Below are 22,942 nucleotides of genomic sequence, written 5' to 3' on the forward strand. Positions count from 1 at the left end.
TCTAGGGGCTCAGGTGGGATGAGCAGCACCAGGGGGACACAGGTGGCCACTTAGAATATTAGATTTTTCTGTAAGCTGATGGTACCAATCCGGTCAGCCAGGCGAGTGGATATCTCCCTCCTCTGTGGGAGTCTGAGCTCGAGAGAAAGACTCCCCTGTGTCTGAAAATAATTTTTTTTTGATCTATAAAGCTATTTCCCAGATCCTTGGGAGTATTTTTATGGGTCTCTTCCTTTCCTTAGGAACTGGGAAAACCCCAGTCGGACTCTCTCCTCCCTGTACCCTCGCTGAGCAATAGCTGCTTTCGCTTTGATTTTCTCCAGATACGGACACTTTAGATACCAGTTGTGATAACAGCAGGTGGAAAACATGTTCGGGGGATTTAAAAAGGTAAAACAAAAGGAGTGGCTGTGGTTGGTGCCTGAGCAGGAGTAGGTGAGGATGGGTACCTGCTGCCAAGGCCTTTGCTCGGGATCTCTGCGAACTGCTGCGGCCCTGGGAGGGCTGGGGCAGGTCCTGCCATGTGTGCTGGGGGCACAGGGGCCATGGGCACAGGGAGGCACCTAAACATGGGGCACGGGGCTGGCAGGCAGGAGCCCCGAGGTGCTTCGGAGAGAGATGCTCTGCTGCGAAGCGTGACCTCCCTGTGCTCTGCTGCTGAGACCAGGGGGGCTTCCATGTGGGAATCTGCGGCCTTAGGTCTGAACCTTATTTTTTTCCCCTTCCCTTCCCTGGGTTTTTGTGTTTTGATCACCCGCTGTGCCGTAATAGCAGGTACAAGCAGAAATTGTGCAGAGCTGTGTTACGCTGCCTACCTGGTATGTCCCTTCTGCATCCCAGGACCTCTCCAGATGTCCATGGAGGATTAAGCATCCGGCAACGCAGCTGGAGGGAAAGTAAGAAAAAAAACCCCCACCAATCCAAAACAGAAAAGACTGTCTGGCTCTGCCGAAGTATTTTCCAATTGGCATTCAGCAGCCTCGCCATAGCATGAAGAGAAAGAAAAGGGAACCGCGAGAAGAAGGAGGAGGCTTAGCCTGTCATGGTCTGCCTGTTTCCCTTTGTGCGAGCTCCTCGCTGTGCCGGGGGCTGCGGTGGGTGGGAGCCGACGTGCCCATCTTCCCCGCTCGGCTGGGGGCAGGCTGTGGGCTTCGTGCCCCTGTGCCGTGCTCGCCAGCTCGCTTTGATGTGGGGTGGGCTCCCCGGGCAGCGCTTCGGCACCTCCCTGCCCGTTCTGCCCGTGCAAACCGCTGGATTTTGCACGAAACCACAGGGCAGTGTTTTCCACGCAGTGCCAGCGCGTCCTGCCCTGGCACAGTACCATGCCCGTTGCCAAACTCCACTTTTACACCCCTCTCACTGCGTGCCTTTGCTTTGCCAGGGGGTTATCTGCTGCGTTCTGCTGCAGCTGGCGCAAAAGACGTCGTGCTGCCGGGAAATCCGGAATGCCTTTAGCGAACAGACCTCGGAGCGCAATGACAGCGTCTGACAGCGTCCTCCTGCGTGCAGCTCCTGTCTCGGTGTGGTGCTGCTCCTGCTTCGTGCCCTTCGAGCCTGCTGGCGATGCTGGTGGAGGGGAGCTTTGCTTTGGGGGCAGACTGGGTGGAAAGGGGGAGGAAGTGAGGCTGCGGTGATGGGTAATCACAGCCCCTGTCTCGGGGGGCGGCTGGAAGAGGCTAAAAGTGGGCAGTGGGGTGCAATGCGGTGGATCCTGCTCACCACCCCATGGGCTGATAGCGATGGGAGATGAGGCAAAGCCTGAGGTGGAAGGCGAGGCAGGGCTCTCTGGGGTTCCTTGGGCCCGACCGGGGGGTCGCCCCAAGCCGGGGCAGAGCCCCAGGTGGTGGCCAGGCTGGGGGGCCGGGTGCTGCAAGCAACGGGGGTCAGGTGAGCCCTGCGGTTCCTCTGTTAGTGTTTTTGTAATCCAAATCACCCTGAGATTGATGGGTGCTAAACCTTGGTGAAGGTCCCAGGACACTGCGTGTTGCATGGATACAAATTCCAGACTGCAGCAATTAATTAATAATGGATTGCTCTTCCTACAAGGTATTTCCAGCGCTCCTTATTCCTCCCGGTTGCTTTTTCTCCTGCTGCGTATTTCGAATCCCTTTCTTCCCTGCTAAAATACTATCTTTGGCATCGTTTTTAAGGACAGCTTGTTAAAAAGCTGTTGTATCTTTTGGAATACCCCGACCTACTCTTCTGCAGAAATCCAGAATTAATGGCAAAATGCAGGGAGCAGTGGCGAGCTGGGAAATACCTGGGCTTGCAGCGTGCATGCTGGGTGACCGTGAGCACAGCTGGCGGGATACAGAGCCCTGGGAATCTAAATGAGAAAGTGGGATGAAGGACAATATTGCTTGAAGGGCGTTTTGCTGCTTCTCTGTTACTGTTAATCCATTTGGAGAGGGACAGGGTGGGAGGCTGGCACTGCGGAGCTGCCGTCGCAGGGGTCCACAGCTGCCAGTGGGACGGGGCCACCTCCATCCCTGCAAACCCTGGGTGATCCATGAACCCTCCTGCTCCTTGGGCTTCTCCTGTCGAGTTCACAGATACGAACCTGAACAGATACTAGGATTTATTTTCCCGAGTTGGATTCAATCCGTAGGTGGAATTTGACTCAGGTACACGAATGTAGGAACCAACAGGGAGCAGGGTGCTCTCCTTCCAGCTGGGATTTCCGACCATGACATGAAAGCTGATTTTGACCCCCTTAAGCTGCCGGCCCTTGAGGTTCCAATCCTGCCCGAGTCGCAGCAGCCCCTCACCGTGAGGCCGTACTGTAAGATGGCACGGCGCAGGGCAGTATTGATTATCTGTAAAATAAATGAGGATGTATGTAGCGCAGGTTTCTGACCCCGTGGCCACGACCTTGCAGTGATTGGGGAAACTTCCGACCAGCTGAGATCAGAACAGCCAACAGCCCCCCAGCAATCAATAGAAAAACCTGCGGGTCTGGTGGTTGGGGCCTTTTACAGGAATAACGTTCGGGGCCGTGTACACGCGGTGTTTTTATGGTGGGGTATGGGCAGTTCTTATACAAACTTTGCCTAAAATTAGACGTGAAGCTCCGTGTTGGGTGTTGTGTTGTGCCACAGGGCAGCCTCACTGCGGGGCCGTCAGGGATGGAAAAGCTTTGCAGTGCAAAAGGGAGCGTGTGCATCCCTCTGTTGGAGTTTTCAGTGGTCTGCAAAGCTGGTACATCCCGGGTCGGAAGGGAGGAGCGAGGGCAGCTCTGCTCCGGCCACGGTCTGCGGGGTTGGTGCAGGGGGTCTGCCCTGGTCACATCGTGTATTTATTTTGTGAGTTCAAAAGAGCGTTATGGCAGCGTCTGCGAGAGAACTGTTCTGACCTGCAACCAAACTGACCGATTCGTGGCAAAACTGGTGGCTGGATTGCAGGGCTGAACTCCTAGAGGCGTGCCGATGCGGATGCGGTGAACGAGGTGCCTGCTCCGGTGCTTTGCTGGAGTTGTCCCCCACAACCCGTATAGGTGCAGCTGGGCCAGCAAGGCACTGGCAAGGTGGGAGATAGGACTGGGCTGCCCCCGAGACACCCCAAAACCTTCATCGTCCCTGCTGACCCTGCCAGCGCGAGCATCGTGGCGGTGCCTCCAGCTCCCGTGTTGGCTGGGCTGTGTTCGCTGGTTTGGAGAGGGAGCAAATAAAGGGAATAGTCCGGCAGAGGGCTTGCTTTTGTGCTGTTTGTGTTTGGAAGAGTAGGCAGTATGAATTTAATTGCCTTTTGAATTTAGCAAACAAGAAAATGAAGTTTATTTGGGCAGTTTTCATTTATACTCTTGGAGGGCAGGGAGATAGGGATGTCCGGATGGAGGCACGGAGCCTTGCAGCATCCCAGTGCTGTGGGCATGACTGCTGGTGGTTCAAAGAAGGGGCTATTGAGGAGTCTTCAGCTTCATGTCACAAGGTCGCCTTTCCGTGTTTGCCCGTGGCTGGCCTGAATTTCTGTCCAGCAGCATTTTCCCCAGTGCCCACGAGCTGCACGGGGACACAGCAGCCCGAACCTCAGAAGATGCCTTCATGATTGTGCTGCCTCTTCCCCCCCCCCCGCCTTATTTAAAATGTTTCAAAAAGGATTTATTTTCCAAAACTGTTGAGAATTGGTCGCTGAAAATGGGAAGCCTGCAATCTGAATTAATTAAAACCAAATGAAACTTTTCCCGAACTCAACAAAGCAGAAAGATAAGAAATCCTATTTGTCCCATGTTTGCAGTGTAAAGATTTCCACCCCGGAGCGCAGCGAACAGAGATCAGTACAAATCTTTTACTGGAAAACAAACCCTGCTTTTCGCTTCTGGCCCTAGGCTTGCATGTTTGTTGTATCTGATCCTGAAGGCAGATTGACAGTTTGGTTTGGATTAAATTCAACACGTCGTTTATGTCATTCTTCTGATAAGGCTCAATATTAATCTGATTTTTTTTTTTTTTGGTGTATGCGGTCTTTAGTACACAAGCAGCAGAATTGTCCATCCCTAGGAATATTTTTACAGTGAAACCATTGAGAAATTTACTTCTGGAGGGAAGATGAAATTACTGATTTTAAAAACTCTCAAGATCTCAAGTAAAGTTGAAATCCATTAACTGCAGGCAGTAAGCTTGACATGACCTGGGCAGGTTTCAAGCTATTTTATTCACTGATATAAAGAGCATTTTCTTTAAATATCTTTGGAAAGGCAGCAGAGGAGACTGGCCCACGCAGAGGGACCAGAGCAGGTTCCTGTAGTTTTACCACCATCAGCTCACAGTTCTGGTTAGCCGGGAATGAAGATCGTCACCGTTTGCACCTGGGCATGCTCTGGGCTCGGGTTTCTTCATGGGAATAGCGGGCATTGCCGCTGCCCGCTGGTTCCCTGAACGGCCTCCTGTGGTATGTCCCAAAGATGGGCTTTTGGGTACATTGGCCTATTAGGCACAAATATTTAGTTATTTGTATGGTATATATTTATTCTGTTTATAAATGGGCTTAGCTCTCCAAAGCTGATGTCTTTTGTCATTGCTCTGTTCCCTAGAAAGAAAGCGGGGAAAAAAAAGTAGAAGAATTGGGAACAGGGAGGACCGAAGGAGAAGAGGCGAAGCAGGAATTGCGTGTCTCCTCGGAGCTCTGTGGCTTAGCAGTTGTGTGCCTGGAGACCCAACTGCAAAGCTTTGTGTCCGTCCTTGCTGTAGGATGCAGCAATCTGTTGGGGCTAATTTTGGGGCCACCTGCACCTCCCGTGCAAGTGTGGCAACTTGCAAATGTGATTATTTTATCAGGGATGAAGTTGGTCCCAAAGCTTGTATTCGGTACTTGAAGATAACTGGTGCTGGCAGGACCTGTCGATTGGTTGTCCGGTGCTAGAACTGGGCACTGGAAAAGCTCTGGAGATGCTGAACTGAGATCCTTCTCCCAGCTATGTATTAACTTCATAAAAAATGGAATTAATGGGGCTGGAGATGACCTTTGCCTGGGTCTGCAGTTGTTTGACACTGCATCCAGCAGCATCGCACCCAGCGAGGTGCTTGGGTGAGCTCTGAGTGATGTGGGTGTCTCGGGGTGAAGTCCTCGTTTCTCAGCAAGATGGTCCAAGTTCCCTATAGCCATCGTGTTGGGTGAGTTGGAGATCTCCAGCCTCGAACGGGAAACGTGTGTTTGCGCAATTAGCGTGGCCCCTTCCTTCCCTGGGAGCAGAGTGGTTTATTGATTTCTCTGGCCCGCTCGCCCCCCCCTATTCAGCAATAATGACCCTTCCACCCCAACTCTAAATCATCCCCACCCGCCTCCCCCTAAGCCCTCTAATCTTTTTGGGTTGTTGTTGGTATTTATGCTCGTGGAGGTTTATGATCTGTCGGCGCTGGCTGCTGAAATGCTTTATTTATCCATACGCTGGGCCACACAGGGAGCGTCCCGATTCTGGTATCATGTTCAGGATGCTGTAGTTAAGGTTTGTGTCAGCACTTCCATGCACAAACCTTGTTATTCAGGGGTTTCGCAACTCCGCGGAAAAGAAAACCAGCGAGCTGGCACGGCGAGGGGAGGCTCAGAGGCACACAGGAAAGCCCGACAACCCGCTGCCCGTTTAGAGATGGGCAACCTCTTTCCTCAAGGAAAATAGCCAAAAACTTCCTCCTCCTCCGGTTTGATTTTGTAAAAAGGAAACCTTCTATTTTCTGTGCTTGTATCGGTGCTGGAAAGGGAAGACGCAGTCAAGTAGGACACAGGCTGGAATCCTCTCCGGATACTTAAAAAACAAATGTCCATCTGCTTCGGGACAAAACCGCCTTCTCCTCGGAGCAAATGGTGAGCTGCCGAGGGCGCGGGTTGGGGAAGGCAGCGGCTGCTCCCGGCCGCCCGCCCGGCAGCCTCGGCACCACGGCCCTCCCAACGGTAGGCGACGGGGGGTATAAACGTGATTTATTGCCCTGTTAGCGCAGGAGCTTGTGGGCTTATAAATTACGGGTAGATTTCTCGATAACAGAGGGCGCGTGGTATAAACAGGAGAGATAATGGGGCTTGAGAATGTATTTCAAAGAGCTTTTGGGGAAGGAGAAGTTTCGTGGCTGTTGATGGGTACGGGGTGCTGGCTGTGGTGTGGGGGAAGAGCCTTTACAGACCAACCCAGCTGGGGATATTTTGTAATTGCTCCCTCTTAATGACTGATGGATTTTGTGGGTGCTCCATGGAGCAGAGCTGCAAAGTCGGAGTGGAAATGCTTGTTGAGGCCACAGGCTGGGGTTTGTACCAGGTGACTTAGAATTGTAGAATCATGGAACGGTTTGGGTTGGAAGGGACCTTCTAAATCATCCAGTTCCAACCCCCCTGCCATGGGCAGGGACACCTTCCACTACACCAGGTTGCTCAAAGCCTCATCCAACCTGGCCTTGAACACTTCCAGGGATGGGGCAGCCACAGCTTCTCTGGGCAACCTGCTCCAGTGCCTCACCACCGTCAGAGTGAAGAATTACTTCCTTAGATCTAATCAAAATCTCCCCTCTTTCAGTTTAAAGCCATTGCCCCTTGTCCTGTCACTACACACCCTTGTCAAAAGCCCCTCTCCAGCTTTCCTGTAGGCCCCCTTCTTGTTTAAGCAGAATTGATCAGCTGCTTGTGCCCGCAAGCAGGAGCTGGCGGTGATGAAGCACCTATCGGCTTCCTCAGAAGGAGGCGGCTCTGGCAGCAGGGTTTTCCCAAGGGGAATCTGTCAGCGCCAAATAGATGCTCAACCCTTTCATTAGCAGATACCGAGCTGGTGTGACTGGCAGCCCCAAGTTACTGCTCCAAAGCCGTTTTTCTCATCTCTGGTGGGGCTTGCAGCATGTCAGCATGTGTAGCCAAGGGGACGCTGCCAGGCTGGGAGCTGCAGTGGTGGTACAGGAGCATCGCTTTGGGGAGGGCGTTAGTGAATTGGGAGGTGCAGGGATACATCTCCTCAAACACGCCTTTGGGCTGGTCTGGGAGCTGCCCAACTTTGGTACTTAGCTCTCTCTCAGTCCTTGACCACCTCTGGCAGGGCATGGGGAGAAGAGGTCGGCAGCTTCTCTGTTGGCTCGTTGGGGAACATCTTGGGTGATGTTCTGAAGCAGAGGTGGAAAGTTCTGATTGGACCGCCACTGAAGCAGAGGTGGTTCCCATCTCTTCTCTCCCTTGAAGCTTTTGGAGCTGACTACACGTTTTGTTCACCGAACGTGAACTTCTAAGTTGTTTTTGAAGATCTCGGCCTTAACGTAGGGGATGTTTTTTGGTGTGAACTGGTGCTTTGCTGATTGCTCCTGGAAGCTCTGCAGGGTGTTACTGTGCTGCATCTCAGATTGTGGTTTCAGGTAGGGCCACCCTGGAGAAATGATAGGAAACAGAATAGGTTGTTGTTAAATAAAAGTGGGTCTTCTCAGGTAAGTTGGCTTGAAGAGATTTATTTCAAGTAGCGCATTTTCAAATGGAAATGGGTTTTGTCCACCTCCTACGTCGGCAGGGCTCCCATGGTGATGTATTTGGGATTCAGAGGGCGTCCAGAGAGCATCATTCATGAAATAGGTTTTGCAAGGCAAGCAGAGCATAAAGCAAAATCAAAAGAAAATATCTCCCTTGCAGAGACAAAGGAAATTTTGCATCTTGTGTTTCAAATAAGAATTACTGATCAAAATAATCTCTGGAAAGCCCTGTTCCAGAAATAGCTTGCAAGCCTTTTGTAAATAAAGATGTTTCTCATATACGTGGGAAGAGAACTATGCAGGAACAACTCTAATATTGCAGGTGCTCAATCATGGGAACTTGAGAGGAGGAAAAGGAAAGTCGTCTACAGCATGTTGGCAAAGCGCTCAACTGAAATGGGGAAAAGCTGTCTGGAGGACAAGGGGGTGCTCACTGTCATGCTGTGATTTCACTAATTGCCATTTATTTTTTGGTAATTTGCTGGCTTAGTCCACCTTGATGTTTGCAGAGATCTTCCCATACAACTCCTTGTCCTGTTTTGATGCTAAAAGCTTCGGATCAGCTTGACAGCTGAGGAGGGGCAGGTCTGCAGTGACCCCTTGTAATGCTGCTGTGTGCCAGCCACAGTCGGCAGCACCAGCCCTGCTGGCACAGGCTTTATTTCACTGGGTCGGGATGAAGATCCCAGAGAGGTTCTCCCCCAAGTTGAACATCTCCATCGGGTGTTGTAATTAGGTTCTGAAAGAGAGATCAGCTCAGAGACAGGCCTGTTCCCCCCAGTAACTAATATTAGCAGGGTGGTATTCAGGAGACATGTAACCATTGAGGCTGCTGTGCAATTACCAGTTTCCAGTGATGTTTTGGTATCTTCCATAACATGGATTTGATCCTTGCCCCGAACCTGCAAACATCTCCCTTCAGAGTGGTGCTGTTGGAGATGGTGGGAGTAAAGAAGATGCTCGGTTGAATGATGGAGAAGACAAACTTTAAGTGTAGGAGGGGAGGGTGCAAACCGTGGGAGGAATTTTGGGTCTCAAACAGTTTGTGTCAGCCAGTCCTAAAAGTAGACATGAAAAAAACGGAGGCAAGCTAGTGGGAATGAACGCAGGGTAGAAGTGGGGTATCAGCAGCACAAAGATTCCTGGCGGAATGACTCCTGCAATCTCAGTAAATCCCCCGACTGGCCTCCAGTTATTGTCAGATGGATTAACCTCCTCGTCCTTGATCACAACCGTTTTCTTATATCCCAGTGCTGCGTAGAGGCTGCCAAAACCATGGGATGAATGAGTAGACACCTGATCAGGTTCCTTTCCCCTTGGCACCATTCCCATGTAGGGTCACCAGGTCTTATCTTGCTAGAATAAGCAGGAGTGGGACCACTTGGAGCTTAGTAAAAGGTTTCCGGAGAGGAAACTTGAGAGAGGAAAAGTGGCACGGGATAATTCCGTTGGGTCTCCAGGCGTCTCTGCTGAATCAGCTCCGTGCTTTTGAAGAAGCCACCTTTCCCGTGAGATCAGCAGCCGGGGAGATAGGTGTGAGCCACAGCTCTATTCACTTTGCAAATGCAATGGAAAAAGGCGTTTTGGAAGTCCTGCCCTGAACTCGTGTGCACTGCTCGGCAGTTGCCATGTTCTACCCTAGAGGGAGTTGCTTTTCTGCAGTGGGAGCAGGGATCTGTGTGTTCCTTGGACGATGTCAGGGGACCGGCATGAAAGGAGCTACCAGCGTAAACATCGGATCTGCTGTGGTGCTGCCACTGCCAACGTTTATTTATTTTATGGGGAGATTGATCTCTGGTGATCTCTGTCTCCTTCTGACAGCGGTGTTTTCCCGGGTATCGCTTGGGTTCCCCATGTCTCGTGCTTTTGCTCCTGTTTTCGTGAAGGTCCCAGCTGGGCTGGTATCCAGCAGAAGAGCCAGAGATGCCACCTTGGACCTGATGAGCTTGTGCTTTAAACTGGCATTGTAAGTCGTAGGGGTGAATAACTCTGCCTTTTACCAGGGATTGGAAAACCCCGTACCCGTTTCAGGGGGGTGGGCTTGGGGTTGCCGCTCTGCCTGGCCGCCGTGGCCAAGCGGGTTCGCAGCCGGAGCATCCGCCCCGCGACAAGTTGCTGCCGCTGGAAAGAAAAGGTCAGGAGTGCTTCGAGCCTGGCAGGCGTCGCAGTAACTGGGCTCAGGTCTCGTTTGAAGAGACGAACAAATTGCTGGGAAGTATTTTTGGTGGGGCGCCTGCAGCTTTTTGTCCCAGGAGCTCCTCACTGGGATAGCTGCCCCGGTCTCTGCCGCAACCCAGCTGGCGCGGCCAAGCTGGGCTCCTCCACCACTGCCTGGGAAACGGGGCGAGGAGCCGAGGGTGATGGGGACCAACTGTGTGCTCGGCTGGCAGCACCCCAGGGGCGAGCGGGGATAGGGGAGGGGCAGCCCCTCACCCTGGGTCTCGCCTTTGCAGAGCTCCCAGTGCTTTCTGCAAAGGCTTTTAAGTTGTTTGGGAGCATGGTGGGTGCTGCTGGGGCTGCTCCAGAAAGGACCTTCTCCACGGCTCGCTGTGCGGGCAGTGTGTCCTCAGACACGGGTCACTGTGCTGCTGCCCCGTCGGGGACCTGGTTTGCTCTTCCATCTGTTTTGGGCTGGAGAGGCTTTACAGTTTCCTCCCGAGGTTTTGTTTCTTGAACGCCTCTTTCAACTGCCCAAAAACCCGAGTGGACAACTACTTGCAGTGGTTTGAATTGCTGAATGGTTTTAATTCCTGCTTATTGGGGCAGTTTATTTCAGCAGGATTATTTTCTCCATGGAGAAAAACTTGTGCTGGTGGTGTTAAGGTAGTGAAGGCAGCCGTAGCACGCCAGGCTCCCCGGATCCAACTGCTGCCTTTGTGGATCCGTGGTCTCACGGAGGTTGGGGCTGTTGTGTAAAGCCTTGTTGCGGTTTTCTTCGTGGCAAGACCCGTGCTGCGAGGAGGGACACGGGCATGAAACTACTTCTGAGAAGTATTTACGTGGTGGTGGTAGCGGTGCGGAGCGGTGGCCGGAGCACAGAGCCGTGCAGGGGTCCTGGGCCATGCATGGCTCCTGAGAAGCCTGAAGGACGTTGCCACTGGTCAGCAGAGCATGTGGGGAATTAAGGAATGTCGAAACTCCCACCCAAGCAGAGTGTGCACCCCTTGGGATGCACGGCAGGAAGGGGAATTGTTTTGGGTTTTGTTTTGCCCACATTGAACTTGACAGCGTAGGAAATAACTGTGGTGGAGTGGCAATGATGGAGGCTTAGCTCTTCCCCAGCGAAATCATCTGGGGAGAAACCACAGTAGGAGATTTCAACCCTAAAGGGGAATGTTTTGGAAAGCTTGGGGTCGTGGAAGCAGTGATTTTTGCAGCTCAGGACTGTTGCAGTGTCACGCACCCTCCGGAGCACATCCTGTCTTCTCTCCGTGGGTTGTGTGTCTCAGGGTGGGTTTGATCTGCGTGGCAGGACGTGTCCAGAGCAACGTATGGGCAGTGAGGTCTCGGTGCTGGGGAGGTGCGAGAGTTTCTGCTGGCACCAAGGTTTGGCTGCTGTGATCACACACTGTCCAGGTCCGGGCTGTGCTGTTCAGGCAATAATTGTCACCAAAGCAGATGAGACCTGAGTGGGTGGCTGGAGTGGGAAAGGACAGGTGGGGCAGCATCTGGAGGGGATGTGGGGGCTTCGTCCTATCCCTGGATGGCTCCACCAAGGTCTAAGGTGCATGGCAGAACTAAATAAACAGTTGGTTGACACTAGTCCAGCTTACTCCTATGTTTCTTCGATCTTCCAGTAAAAAAAAAATAAATAATTAGTGCAGTAGTAAATGGGAATGTTGTACATTTTGGAAAACCGGCTGCTGAACATGGGGACAAATTTGGAGCTCTGAAACGCAGCCAATCGAGTTTGACAGCTACAGCATTAACCCTTGCATCTTCCTGCAGCCCAGGCTGCAGAGAGATGCCCCATGACCACCATGGAAATGTAATGTGTTTCAGTAAGCAAGGGAGGAGTCTGTCTGTTGAGCTGTTTGTTTGGTTTTATTTTAATATCCTCTATTTTTTTTCCCTACTTTTTGAAACTCCTAATCTTATTATCCTGGAATCATCACGCTGTTTCCTAAAAATATAGTTTCGCTAAGATGTGGTTGGATTTTTTAAAATGGAGAAGCAGTGGATCTTGTGGGACAGAGTTGTGGCACTCGAGCAAAGCTTGGCTGCTTTGTACCAGTCTCCCTGCACCAGTATATCTTCCTGAGACAAAATCACGTGGATAAATGACAATTTGGAGTCAGCATTGCTGAGATCGCCTTAGGCTGGTATCACGAGACCACAGGGCTGGACATTTTAAAGCTCCATCATGATCTTGTGTCCCAGCTTGGAAACCCCAGAAAGTATGACCAAAGTTATCTGACAAATGTGCGTTTTGGTGTGTCCATCGGCTACGTGGAGGATCTCGGTTTTCCCCTGGAGACCTCTGTCAGCTGACAATTGGCCAACGGTCGGAGCTGCAGAACCCTTTGGGTACGCGGGGACCTGCAGCGACCCTTTGAAATCATCCTGGGGATGAGGAGGTGCCAAAGCTGGAGCGGTCATGTCTGCGTGGTGTCGGGTGGCTTCGGGTCGGACCTTCCTTCTAGTGCCGACCTCCCTCGCAAGCCCTGGGCAGTGGCTTTGGGAGGCAACGTTTTGCCAGTCAGAAGGACCACCCAGTTCTGATAAGGGCAATTTAGAAAGGAAGGGGAAGATTGTGAAAAGAGGGGCAAAGGGGCACAAAAGGAAGAAAAAAAACCAAAACAAAACACAAACCCCACCGCTGAACAAAAATGAAGATCAAGACTGCTGTTAAACACAGTGCCTGCGAGGGAGGTCTCCACCGTGCCTTTTCTAATCTAGAGCCAGCCAGGGTTGTATTAACAGCTTCAACGCAATGGAACAAATTAATCCCTGATGTAATTGAAATCGGTGAGGTCTCACAATAGGTGAGTTTGACCCAGTGGGATAGAAATAGAACAAGTGTTGGAATGAAGGAGTGAAACGAAGTCACACTGTTCAGCCATTGGTATTTCATTCCTAGAAACAAAGGCCAGACAAATGCAGAGAATACATGGCTCTGCTGGGCATGGTTGAAAGCTGCTCAATAATATCAAGCTTTGAAGGGGTATTTCTGTGTGGAGAGGAAGTGTATAGCAGAGATGTAACAAGCATTAAAAAGAAAGAAAGACAAAGAAAGAAAGGAAGAAAGAAAAAGCCCTGCTTGCTCGTTGCCTGGTTGATAGCTGTGGTACAATAATACCAGCCCCGAGTTTAAAAAAAAAAAAAGACCTATCACAACTGGAGAAAAATAAGAAAAAGAATTAAGGTCTGAATTGTGTTTTCGGAGAATCAGAACTGTCAGGAGCTCGTGGCAAGAGGTGATGTCCTGCAGATGCCCCTGCGGTCGGCATGCACGGGGTTGGATTGCGTTGTTCAGTGCAGGCAGCAGGAGCTGGTCCCGCGGGGAAGGAGGTGCCTTTTGGTGCTGGGAGCTGGCTCCATCTCAGCCCCTTCGGCGCGGCGGCACCATGGCACAGCGCCGGCTCCAGCGGAGGGAAGGTGGATGCTGGAGGTGTGGGCTCCCTCTTGAAGGCTGCTGAGCTGCTGTTGCTCATGGGATAGACTGGTTTGGGTTGGAAGGGACCTTAAAGATCATCTAGTTATATATCATGGTATTTATATTAATAATGTGAACCGGGGTCTGCAGCCAGTGACCTCAGACTGAATCGATGAGCGTGGGCAGATGTGGGTGGAGATGTGGAGGACGAGGGTATTGGAGCTCGTTTAGGAGAGCAACGCGCTTGTGCTGGGCTTCGCACCGGCAGGCAGCGCTGGCCGGAGCCGCCTTCCCTTCCTCTGCTTGCGCGCGAGGCCGGGTGGGGTTTTCAAAGTCATTAATCAAGGCTGAAACCCTGCTCTTCCCCAGACCGAACCATTTCCCAGGGTGGAAGAAGTTTAAAATGTCACCGTCTCACAAACGGTGTGTTTTCACAGTTCTGGCCAAGGCTCACTCCTCCATCAAAAGGAGAAGTTTGGTTTTCTCGAAGGCGGCATCATCTTTCTCTAGAAAATGGCCAAATACTGACTGATGGGCCATAAAACATTCGTTTCCTCAGACTCTCTCAGGTTCCAGTTTTTTGGCACTCCCTCCCGCCTTCCTCGTGGTTTCGTACCCGGCTCGGTAACACCGCTGTCTGCCGTCCCAGGGCCGACGGCCGCGTTGCGTTAGGGGAGCTGGATAGCAGCGGTGCGTGGCCTGGAAAGCTGGCGGGATCTCGGGGCGATGCCGGGGAGTTTGGCTGAGCAGGAGCCGCGTTTCTGAGAACGAAGGTCTGACGCTGCCCGAGGAGGTTTAATGTATGGCCTCTCCGAACGCGGCAGGCGGCTCTCCGGAGAAAAGGAGGCTCCGCTTGCAGAGCAGCTTTTGGATCCAAGTATGTGTCACCTCGCTGAGCTGTATGTCCCCTCTTCCAAGCCTTGGAAACGTCTTCTTTTTGGGTCTTGTTTAACGTTTCTGAAATCCAAAGGGACGGGCAGGCTCGACCCCCTCATCACCCTGTTTCCTTTTCCTTTCCAGCTCCATCCCCGCATGCGCTTCGCTCAGAGCGCATTAAACTAAGCAAACATCATTGAATTTCACGTACGGCAGCAACTTGAAAGCGCTCAAGTCGAAGAAACGTGGGGCTTGATTTCAGAGTGTGTCTGTGCAGGAGCCGGGGGAGCTCTGGGTTTCTCCCCATGATGGATCGATGTCTCCTACATGGGCCCATGCCAACAGACAGCTCAGCACCCATCCCCAGCGCGGGCAGGAGCTCCTCTGCGACGAGGGCGGGTGCAGGATAGGAGGTGGAGGTGGTCTGGTGCTTGGCTTTCTTCCTTTCCCAGCATGGTGAAATGGAGGTTGGGAAGAGAGTAGAGAAAGGGAATAGCCTGAACGCATCGCAAGGAGAAGCACAAGGGAGAAAAAAGTATTATTCAAGCTGAAGGACACTGTTGGTGCAAGAATAAACAGAGGTAAACCAGATGTCAATATGTGAGGTAGAGAATTAAGGCAGAGAATATTAGGGAAGTGTTTCTGAAACAGCCTTCTGAGGAAGCAAAGACAAAAGATGGTTCATGACTCAGCTTATGAACGGGCTGTAGAGTGGTACAGCTCCTGTGGAGTGAGATCTTTTGGTGTTTGGGGTTTAAATAGAACATTCATGCTTGTCTGATGAACATTTTTTTTCCCATTAAAAAAAAATTACCAAAAAGTGTTTTCAAGTGAAATACTTTGTAAATGCCATTGGTGGGTCTCACGTCAGTGTTGTTTTGAACAACGCTTCCATCGTGCACCGTGTTGTCCATTCTCCCAGTGCATCCCGCAGGGTACACACCCCATCATCCAAGGTGACATCTCCCAAGACTGAGAGTGCAACTTAGCTTTTTAGATATCTCTTTTTCAAGGAAAAAATACTTTTCTGTGGATAGCAGGAAGAGACTAACACCAAAACAAAGATCTGAGTTCTGTCCTTGTGAAAGGCTTAGTTACGTTTCTGTGCTTCTGGCACTGTCATGCTGCACTCTCCCGACGGATGCACAGAGATTGACTCCGAAGTGCCCTCTCCCTCTGCTCCGGGTTCCTGCTGTGCATCTGCGTACGGAACCGCTTTGTGTTAGATGAATTTCCAAGTGTGCTTCTAAGCCCGAAGAAGCAAATACGTCAAAGCAGGGCGCATCCACTTCTGCCTGCCTTCCGACTAGGCTCTGCAACCTGAAGATAACAATATCCTGGCAATGGATTGACTTTGCAGTTAGGAGGAAGAAAAACCAGCAAATAAGGAGTGCATTGTGTTTCACTGTGCGTCGAGGATGACTGTCACGGTGAGCTAGCAAACCCTGCTCTAATTGGCAGAGAGGAATTTTGCCAAAGTCATGGAAGCAAAGTGGTTTGTTACTTGCCTTTGCGGACTTGGGAGAGATCTGTCTTGGATATCCTCTTGTTGACCTTATCGAGTTAACTTTCATGTGTTTAGAAGGTCATGGAGAAAATCATTAATATTAGGTTGATTTGATGGCTGAAAGGTAATAAGTATTTCCTGCTTATCAGATGGGGTTTGAAAGGACTTTGAATAGCTTGATTTGTTTATCTTTTGCAATCGGTACGGCCCTTAGCGAGAGGGATTTTGTATTCCTAGTTCAGTTTGGGGAATGACATATGGTTTGCTCTCTGATGAGGCTTGCAGACTCCGTAGGATAAAAAAAAAAAAAAAAAATCAGAAAATTTTGAAGTCCAGCTCCCAGCTAACTTGGCCATGCTGTGTGCCTTGGACATCTCACGCTGTAACGCTTTATGACATGAACAATAACAGATTAGCATCCTCTTTTACTGGAAAGCTCAAAATAGAAAAGCCGAAGTGCGTAGAGGTCGGTTGGATGGAAAGCCAAATCCCATAAACACGACGTGGCACCGCAGGGTTGCATGAGCCTCGGCGGGGCCACGATTGCTGTCCGTTGACGGCAAGGCAGCGGTGTTGGCACAGCTGTGGCACGAGCTTGCGTAGGACTAGCATCGCAGGGCTGCTTTTGCCGTTGCGGAGCGTTCCTTGGATTACTTAACGGCAAAACCTTGGGCTGCATCAGCACCGTGGTCTTTCCCTCACCCTCCATCTGGGATTTAACAAATAGGAGAGTCGCAAAGCCATTGAAAATGAAATCTGCTCGTTGTTTGAGAATTGCTCGGTAAAAAAAGCACTTGAGAATCTCCCAGCGTGGGCTGTCCGAGGACGATGTGGTTTCTGGTTTCTGTGGCTGTTTAGCAAGGAGCAGCACTAACTGCACCTACCTTGGACCATCGGGCAGGTGCAGCAGAGAGGAAGAGCTGCCACTCTCCAGGAGTGAGGCGTTTCTGGTGCATCGGATGGTTGTTTTTAAAAGCAATGCTGTTTATTCCCTTGCACAAGCGTCGTATCGCCAGCTGCATTTTCAGGATGTCCTTGCAGCTGTATATTATTGCTGAAAGATGTAGTGATAAATAAATGATAAATGGATGAGGAACTGATGGAAAAGAGAAAGAAAATGAAACCAAATTTGATGCTCTGTTTTAAAGACTGAGAGTTTGCAGACTGTAAACCGTTGGCAAAGAAGGAGATGGAGTTATGAGACCCGCTGTCCTGAGATGCTGAAGTTGTCCTGCAGAAACAGTGGCCCATACCAGTTGGGTAGACTTGCAAAACAGACCACAATACAACCCCGAATCCCACCAAAACCCTTGAGGAGATCAAGTAATGCAAGAAATCCTTTTCTTGTCCCTAGACAGTGTCCCCCGGGGCATGTCGCTGGTTGGGAGCTGGAATGTACAAGCATCCCCATTAGGTTTAGGGACCTGTTCTGCTAAGCTTTGGATCCAGTGTCTGTAGGTTTTGCTACCTACAGCATGGATGTGGGGATGATCAGGTTGAAAAGCTAAAAAAAAACCATGGTGATTTTGTATGATGTTGGTACTATTTGGTATGATGTTTTTATGTCCAGTAATAAAATATTAACGGTAAAAAAAAAAAAAAAAAGAGAAAAAAATAATTGCCTTTTGCTTTGGTCAACATAAGTGAAAGGCCTTAAGTTTTCAAGTGGGATTGGCTCTTAAAGCCATTTCTGCCTTTGGTTTTGTGTGGTTGTGATTGTTATGGAAATGTATTTGAGGGTGGATGGACTTGGTTTTGGGTGACCTTCTTGTGTGAGCGTTGGCGATCACTTGCCGAAGGAGGCGTATGTTACTAATTTTTTTGAGATTTATGAAAGAGAGTCTCTCTTGTGCTATACATGAATGGACTTTCTTATCTCAGTAAAGTTAGCTGCTTGAGGGACTATACCCTTTAGGGCAGGGACACTGAGAATGGATTTCGGCAATGGTCAAATAAGTTTTATCTCATGAAATCGACACTGCATGAAATTTTGTTTGAGAGTACTGATACCCTCTGCTGCAGGCCAGCTGCTGCCCAGGTTGGCATGGCTCATTAACCCTGGCCACACTCCAGCAGAGCATCCTGTTCCAATGGAGCAGTTGCGCGTGTCCTTATATTTAAGCATCTCCAGGCTGCTCTGGACCACGGCGTGTTGACCAGGAGACAGGTCAGCTGCAAGGAGAACCTGTAGCACGTTCCTCCTCCAAGATTTCTTTCTGTGGGTTGGAGCTGGGCCTGTTACTGGAGAAGTTATGGAGTGATCCATGCTTGGGCTGGCTTTATTTCAGGGGTTGGTGTCTCCAACTGATCCCCGTGTCTGGTTACCCCTGGGCTTGGGCAAGGCGTTGGGGTGGTGGGTGATGCCAACCAGGCCCATGGCTGTGGGAGGAGGAGATGTCATCCCTCCGGCTGCGGCGTGTCCTTCTTGTGAAGGGAGGAGACACTAAATTAGCTGATTTTGGGCAGGGAAACTGTGACAAACACGCATGGGCGGGTTTGTGGCATGTTCAGAGCTGACCACAGCACGGGATGGCTCCGTGGGTGCTCCAGAGTCCACCCGGACACTGTGGCCACGGGCTGGGGCCTCTGCGGTGTCAGTGCTTGAGAGACAATTAAAAGAGAGAATTTAAACATGTTTTTAGAAAACAGATTGCCTTTTCTGTTTGAAGTTTCCAAGAAAGCGAGGCAACCTGCCCTTCCCCCACTTCAGATCCCACCTGTTTTGTTGGTTTTTTTTCCTAGAAAAATGTGAAATTCATTAACATGTGGTGAAAGCAATGCAACGACGTCATCTTGATTTAAAATCTGTTTTAAATCTTAAAATGACGGAGCCAGAATCTTAACTGCAAATAGCCTTGCTTTTGTGGGTACGAGGCAGACTGTCAACATTACTCCAACGTCTCCGGTTTTGGTAGTTTAGCATCCTTTGCAACGAGACCATTTGAAAAGAAAGCAAGAAGAGATGTGGGAAGCAAAAAACAAATGATTATTATTCGTGTCAAAAGCCAAGTCCTGCCTGCTGTGCTCAGCCATGGCTGTGGTGCCTGGAGCAAGGAGAACGAGCAGATCCTGGCTCCGTGATGGCCACGAGCTCCGTCAGCATCCCACAGTGTCCTCCTGGCAGGTGCCACGGCTGCTTCTCCTCTTGCGTCCTCATCTTTGGGTCGTGGCTTCTTGCTGCGCTGTTTTCTGAGAGTGGGAAATATTGCTACGATTAATTGTGTCACTCTTGTCTGTCGCCTCTGTCGTCGCCTTGAATGTCTGTTTAGACCTGGCATCGCCCTGAATCTCCTTTTGCTCAGCCCGTGTGTGTAGCTCCTGCTGTCTCCTCCTGACTTCTGACAGTAAAAGATGACGGTGAAATCTCTTTCTCTCCTAGGACTTGGGACTCAAATAGCATCATCCCAGCATTTAGTAAGGGCAGCAAAGGCAATCCCACAACATCCCTGGGAGCCTCATCACTGCTGCTACTGTTGAATATGATGTTTTTGTTTGGGTTGCTTAGGGAAGGTCCAGTGCTAAGCCTGCCCAAAGTTCTCCTGCTGCTGATCTCTGTGTCTGCTTAATGATTGGAAATGCTAAAAAGTTCTTTTGAGGCTTTGACTTTCTGGGAGTATTTGGCTTCAAAATATTTGCTGGTATGAGATGACGTATGTAGGAGGCTGAAGTGGGGCTGTTTTGTGTGTTGTGGCCACTTGCTCTGATGTGTTTTAGCCTGGAAGGGACCTGAACGAGGATTTATTGACCCTTTTTCATTTGGGTTGCCAGCTTCATCCCCACACTGATATATCAGAACACTGTTGCTTGTAGGCTAGGAGGACAAGCGTGCCGCAGCAGGAACATGTTAAGAGGAGAAGTAGTAACCCTGCTAGGAGTAATGTCCGTCCTCTGCCAGTCCCAGAGCTAGGTGTCATTAAATTCCCAAGTAATTTCTTGTTTTGTGACGGATTTTGTCTCTTGCACACAAGTGGTACACAGCATTAGAGCTCACCAGCAACGAGTAGGCTTTGAGAGCTCTTTGTCTTGGTCAAATTAAAAATTGCCCGTTGTGCGGTGGCTTCGTGTGTGTGTGCCACTCGATAATCATTTGCTTTTGGATTCTGAATGATTTCTTGTCCTGGAAAAACAGGTGAAGTGACTCAAGTGATCAGACCCTGCTGATAACGGCCTCGTGGCTGGACGTGCTGGTTTGGCTCTCGTTGGTCCTTGTGATCTCTCCCCAAGCCGTGGCCCCGTTGAGGTGGACAGAGATGCATCCATAGAGAGTCACCAATGAGTTGGCTTCACTGAAAAGAGGAGCTGATGAAAAAGTTAGGCTGAAGAGTGCCCGTGTACAAATGACACTTTTATTCTAGTAGATTTTGAGCCTGTGCAAAGCTGATGTCAGCACAAATAGTTTTATCCCTTGACTTCTTCCCTGCAGTTAATCTGGGGAACCAATGTATCTGCCGAAGGTGAAGCACAAGTTCTCTGAAATGGAATTGTCTACCCCCTTTCCCCGAAACGTGTCCGTGTAACGTGGTAGAGGCTCTGCATGTGCAAAGAAGAGCCTAATTTATGACCAGGATTAAATCAAAGCAAGACCGACCAGAAGTTTTTACTCAAAAAAACCCCCACGGTTTGGTTGTAAAAACCCGGGTTTGGGTTACTGTCGAGAGCCAGCTCTGGCTAGAATTACACGTTGAGTGCCTGATACCACGGCCGCAGCCGTCAAGTGGAGGGCAGCCAAATCCGAGTCCTCTTGTGCCGCGTGCCCGTTGGCAGGTCCACGTGCGGTCTTTCTGACAAAGGTGCTTGCTTTGTTTCATGGTCTGGTCTGTTCTCTCTCCCCCCTCTCCCCATCCGCTCGCAGATGTTCGCCGCCGAGGAGAATGTAGATTTTCGGATACACGTGGAGAACCAGACGCGAGCGAGGGACGACGTGAGCAGGAAGCAGCTTCGGCTCTATCAGCTCTACAGCAGGACAAGTGGGAAACACATCCAAGTGCTCGGCAGGCGGATCAGTGCCAAAGGAGAAGATGGAGATAAATATGGTAAGAATATTTATGGGGATCCCCCAGACTCCAGGTCAAAGGCTTTAATCCTGTGTGTTGGGCTGAGAACCTCTTGGGAGAAAAACAAGAAGAGCAATAAAAAACAGGATGAAAGGGGGAAAAAAACCTTTCCAGGGTAAGAACATGGATTTGTTGTGTTGGAGCAGGCTGTCAGCCCGAGTCCCGGCTGCCGGCAGTTCCCGCAGTAGTGTCGTGCGGGAGAAGAGAGAAATTTTTTTGTGCCCAACGGATGAGCTCACAGTGTGTCCACTGTAATTTGTAAATGATATCCACATTGGTGACTGGGGATGTTCTTTCCCTATGAACTCTGGGCTTGAGTTTGGCTGGATCCAGCGCTCCAATGAAGTGCTGTCGTCTTTCTAAGTGGTGGGGGATATTTGGTTTGAGCTGAAATTAGGCGGACTTGGAGCTTTGAGAGTATCCCAGAGCTTAAGCGGAATCTTGGGGCGTGTGGGTCCTGCAGGAACGCAAGTAATTGAGCTTCCCCCGGGCTAGCAGCATGTTCCGCTGTTCTCATTGTGATCTGCACACAGGGAACATGTGAGAAATGCTGCTGGCAGGCTGAATTACAGAAAATCTGTAATCTGGTACCTGTTGAGATGGTCACAGCAGAGATACTTTTGCTCAAGTTGGTTGCTGGGAGGATTTTAAGGCTGTTCAGAGAACCGATCCTTGTTCTGTTACAGATGTAGAGCCCCGCGCGTCCCTGCAGTGCGCAGAGGTGTGTGTACACGCTGGCTAGCACTAACATTCACGGGAGGGTGACTTCATGTGGGCTACGATGATGGTGGGTCCAAATCTGGGAAGGGTTGTTCCCTCGAGGAGCTCTGGGCAGGATGAGGCACAGGTGGTGCCTGGCACAGAGGGCAGTGGCTGCTGCTGCCAGCATGGGTGGAGGAGTGGGGTGAGCTGTGCCATGGGAGGGAACAGCTAGAAGGCAGCTGGCTGGTGTGAAACGAACCCCCACAGTTGTGCAGAGTCACAGCATCTCTCCAAGAAAGCCTTGCCCTGAGGTCTCGTCGACCTCGTCCTGTGTCGTTCCCAAATTTCCTGATAAAACAGGAGCGGAAAGTGCCGCTCGGCTGCTAATTACGGTGACATTTTATTTGCATTCGTCCTCTTAAGGTTTGATATGCAAACGAGGCGCTGGGTGCTCGCTGCCGCCTTCCCGGGGACGCTCCTGCCCGTGGTGACTGTCGGGTAGCGGCCGCGGTTCTGCGCTCGGTGAAAGAAGGCGGCACTCGTGGCGGGGAAACGTGCCCGCCAGCAGCTGACAAGTGCTAATTTATGTGTCAAAGCCCATCTTGTCCCCTTCATACATATGCAATCGCGTCTGAACAACAAACCCTGGCGCAGGAGCGTGCTCGTGGCTGGTGGCGATGCCGCGGAGCCCCAGGTTTCCCCGCCGGGGAGCTCCCCGCTGCCTGCCTTGGTTCTGGCCACCCAACCCTCGCCGCTCCTGGGTGCTGGAGTCCGTCGAAGAAGCCGGAGCGCTCCTGCTCCGACAGCCCTGCCTGCTCCCTCCCCCTCGTCTCCCGAGAAAACTCCTCGACGTGTTGAGCTGTGAAGCCCTCCCGTCCCCAGCCATGCTGAAAGGTTATGGAAATCTGTTCGTTGTCCTGCTTGGCACGGGAATGCTTAGGGCATGATAATCGGGGGGACAGTGAAGTGAGGCATGGGGGTCCAGGATGTGACCGGGCAGAGCTCCTGGCTGTGATAATGAAGGGGGGGGAGATGTCAGAGTTACTGAAGTGAGAACCATCTGTGTTACAGCCAAAACTGGATACAAAGGCAATGACACAGGTTTCATTATGTGCGGCGAACCCCTCCCCCCGAGGCATTATTACGGAGTAACCTTTGATCAAGACCCGAGCGAGGCTTAAACCAGGTCTGGGGATCTCGACAGTCGCAAACTTTTCATCCACGTCTCCGTCTTGCTGGCCAGATCCGCCTCCCAAGGAGGACACCTTTCCTCTAGGGCACC

At 50.9% G+C, this 22,942-nt stretch overlaps 1 protein-coding gene across 1 annotated transcript in view; it reads left to right on the forward strand.

The window, feature by feature from the left end:
* Window positions 1-15,815: 15,815 nt before the first annotated feature.
* FGF18 (fibroblast growth factor 18) overlaps window positions 15,816-22,942 on the forward strand; it is a 47,521-nt gene continuing 40,394 nt past the window's right edge. The window contains exons 1-2 of the mRNA XM_086621831.1: window positions 15,816-15,827; window positions 20,757-20,937. Coding sequence (XP_086477957.1) covers window positions 15,816-15,827; window positions 20,757-20,937 — 193 coding nt within the window. The remainder of the gene's footprint in view (window positions 15,828-20,756; window positions 20,938-22,942) is intronic.

Source organism: Tauraco erythrolophus, chromosome 16, assembly GCF_009769465.1.
Source record: "Tauraco erythrolophus isolate bTauEry1 chromosome 16, bTauEry1.pri, whole genome shotgun sequence".
Classification (NCBI taxonomy): Eukaryota; Metazoa; Chordata; class Aves; order Musophagiformes; family Musophagidae; genus Tauraco; species Tauraco erythrolophus.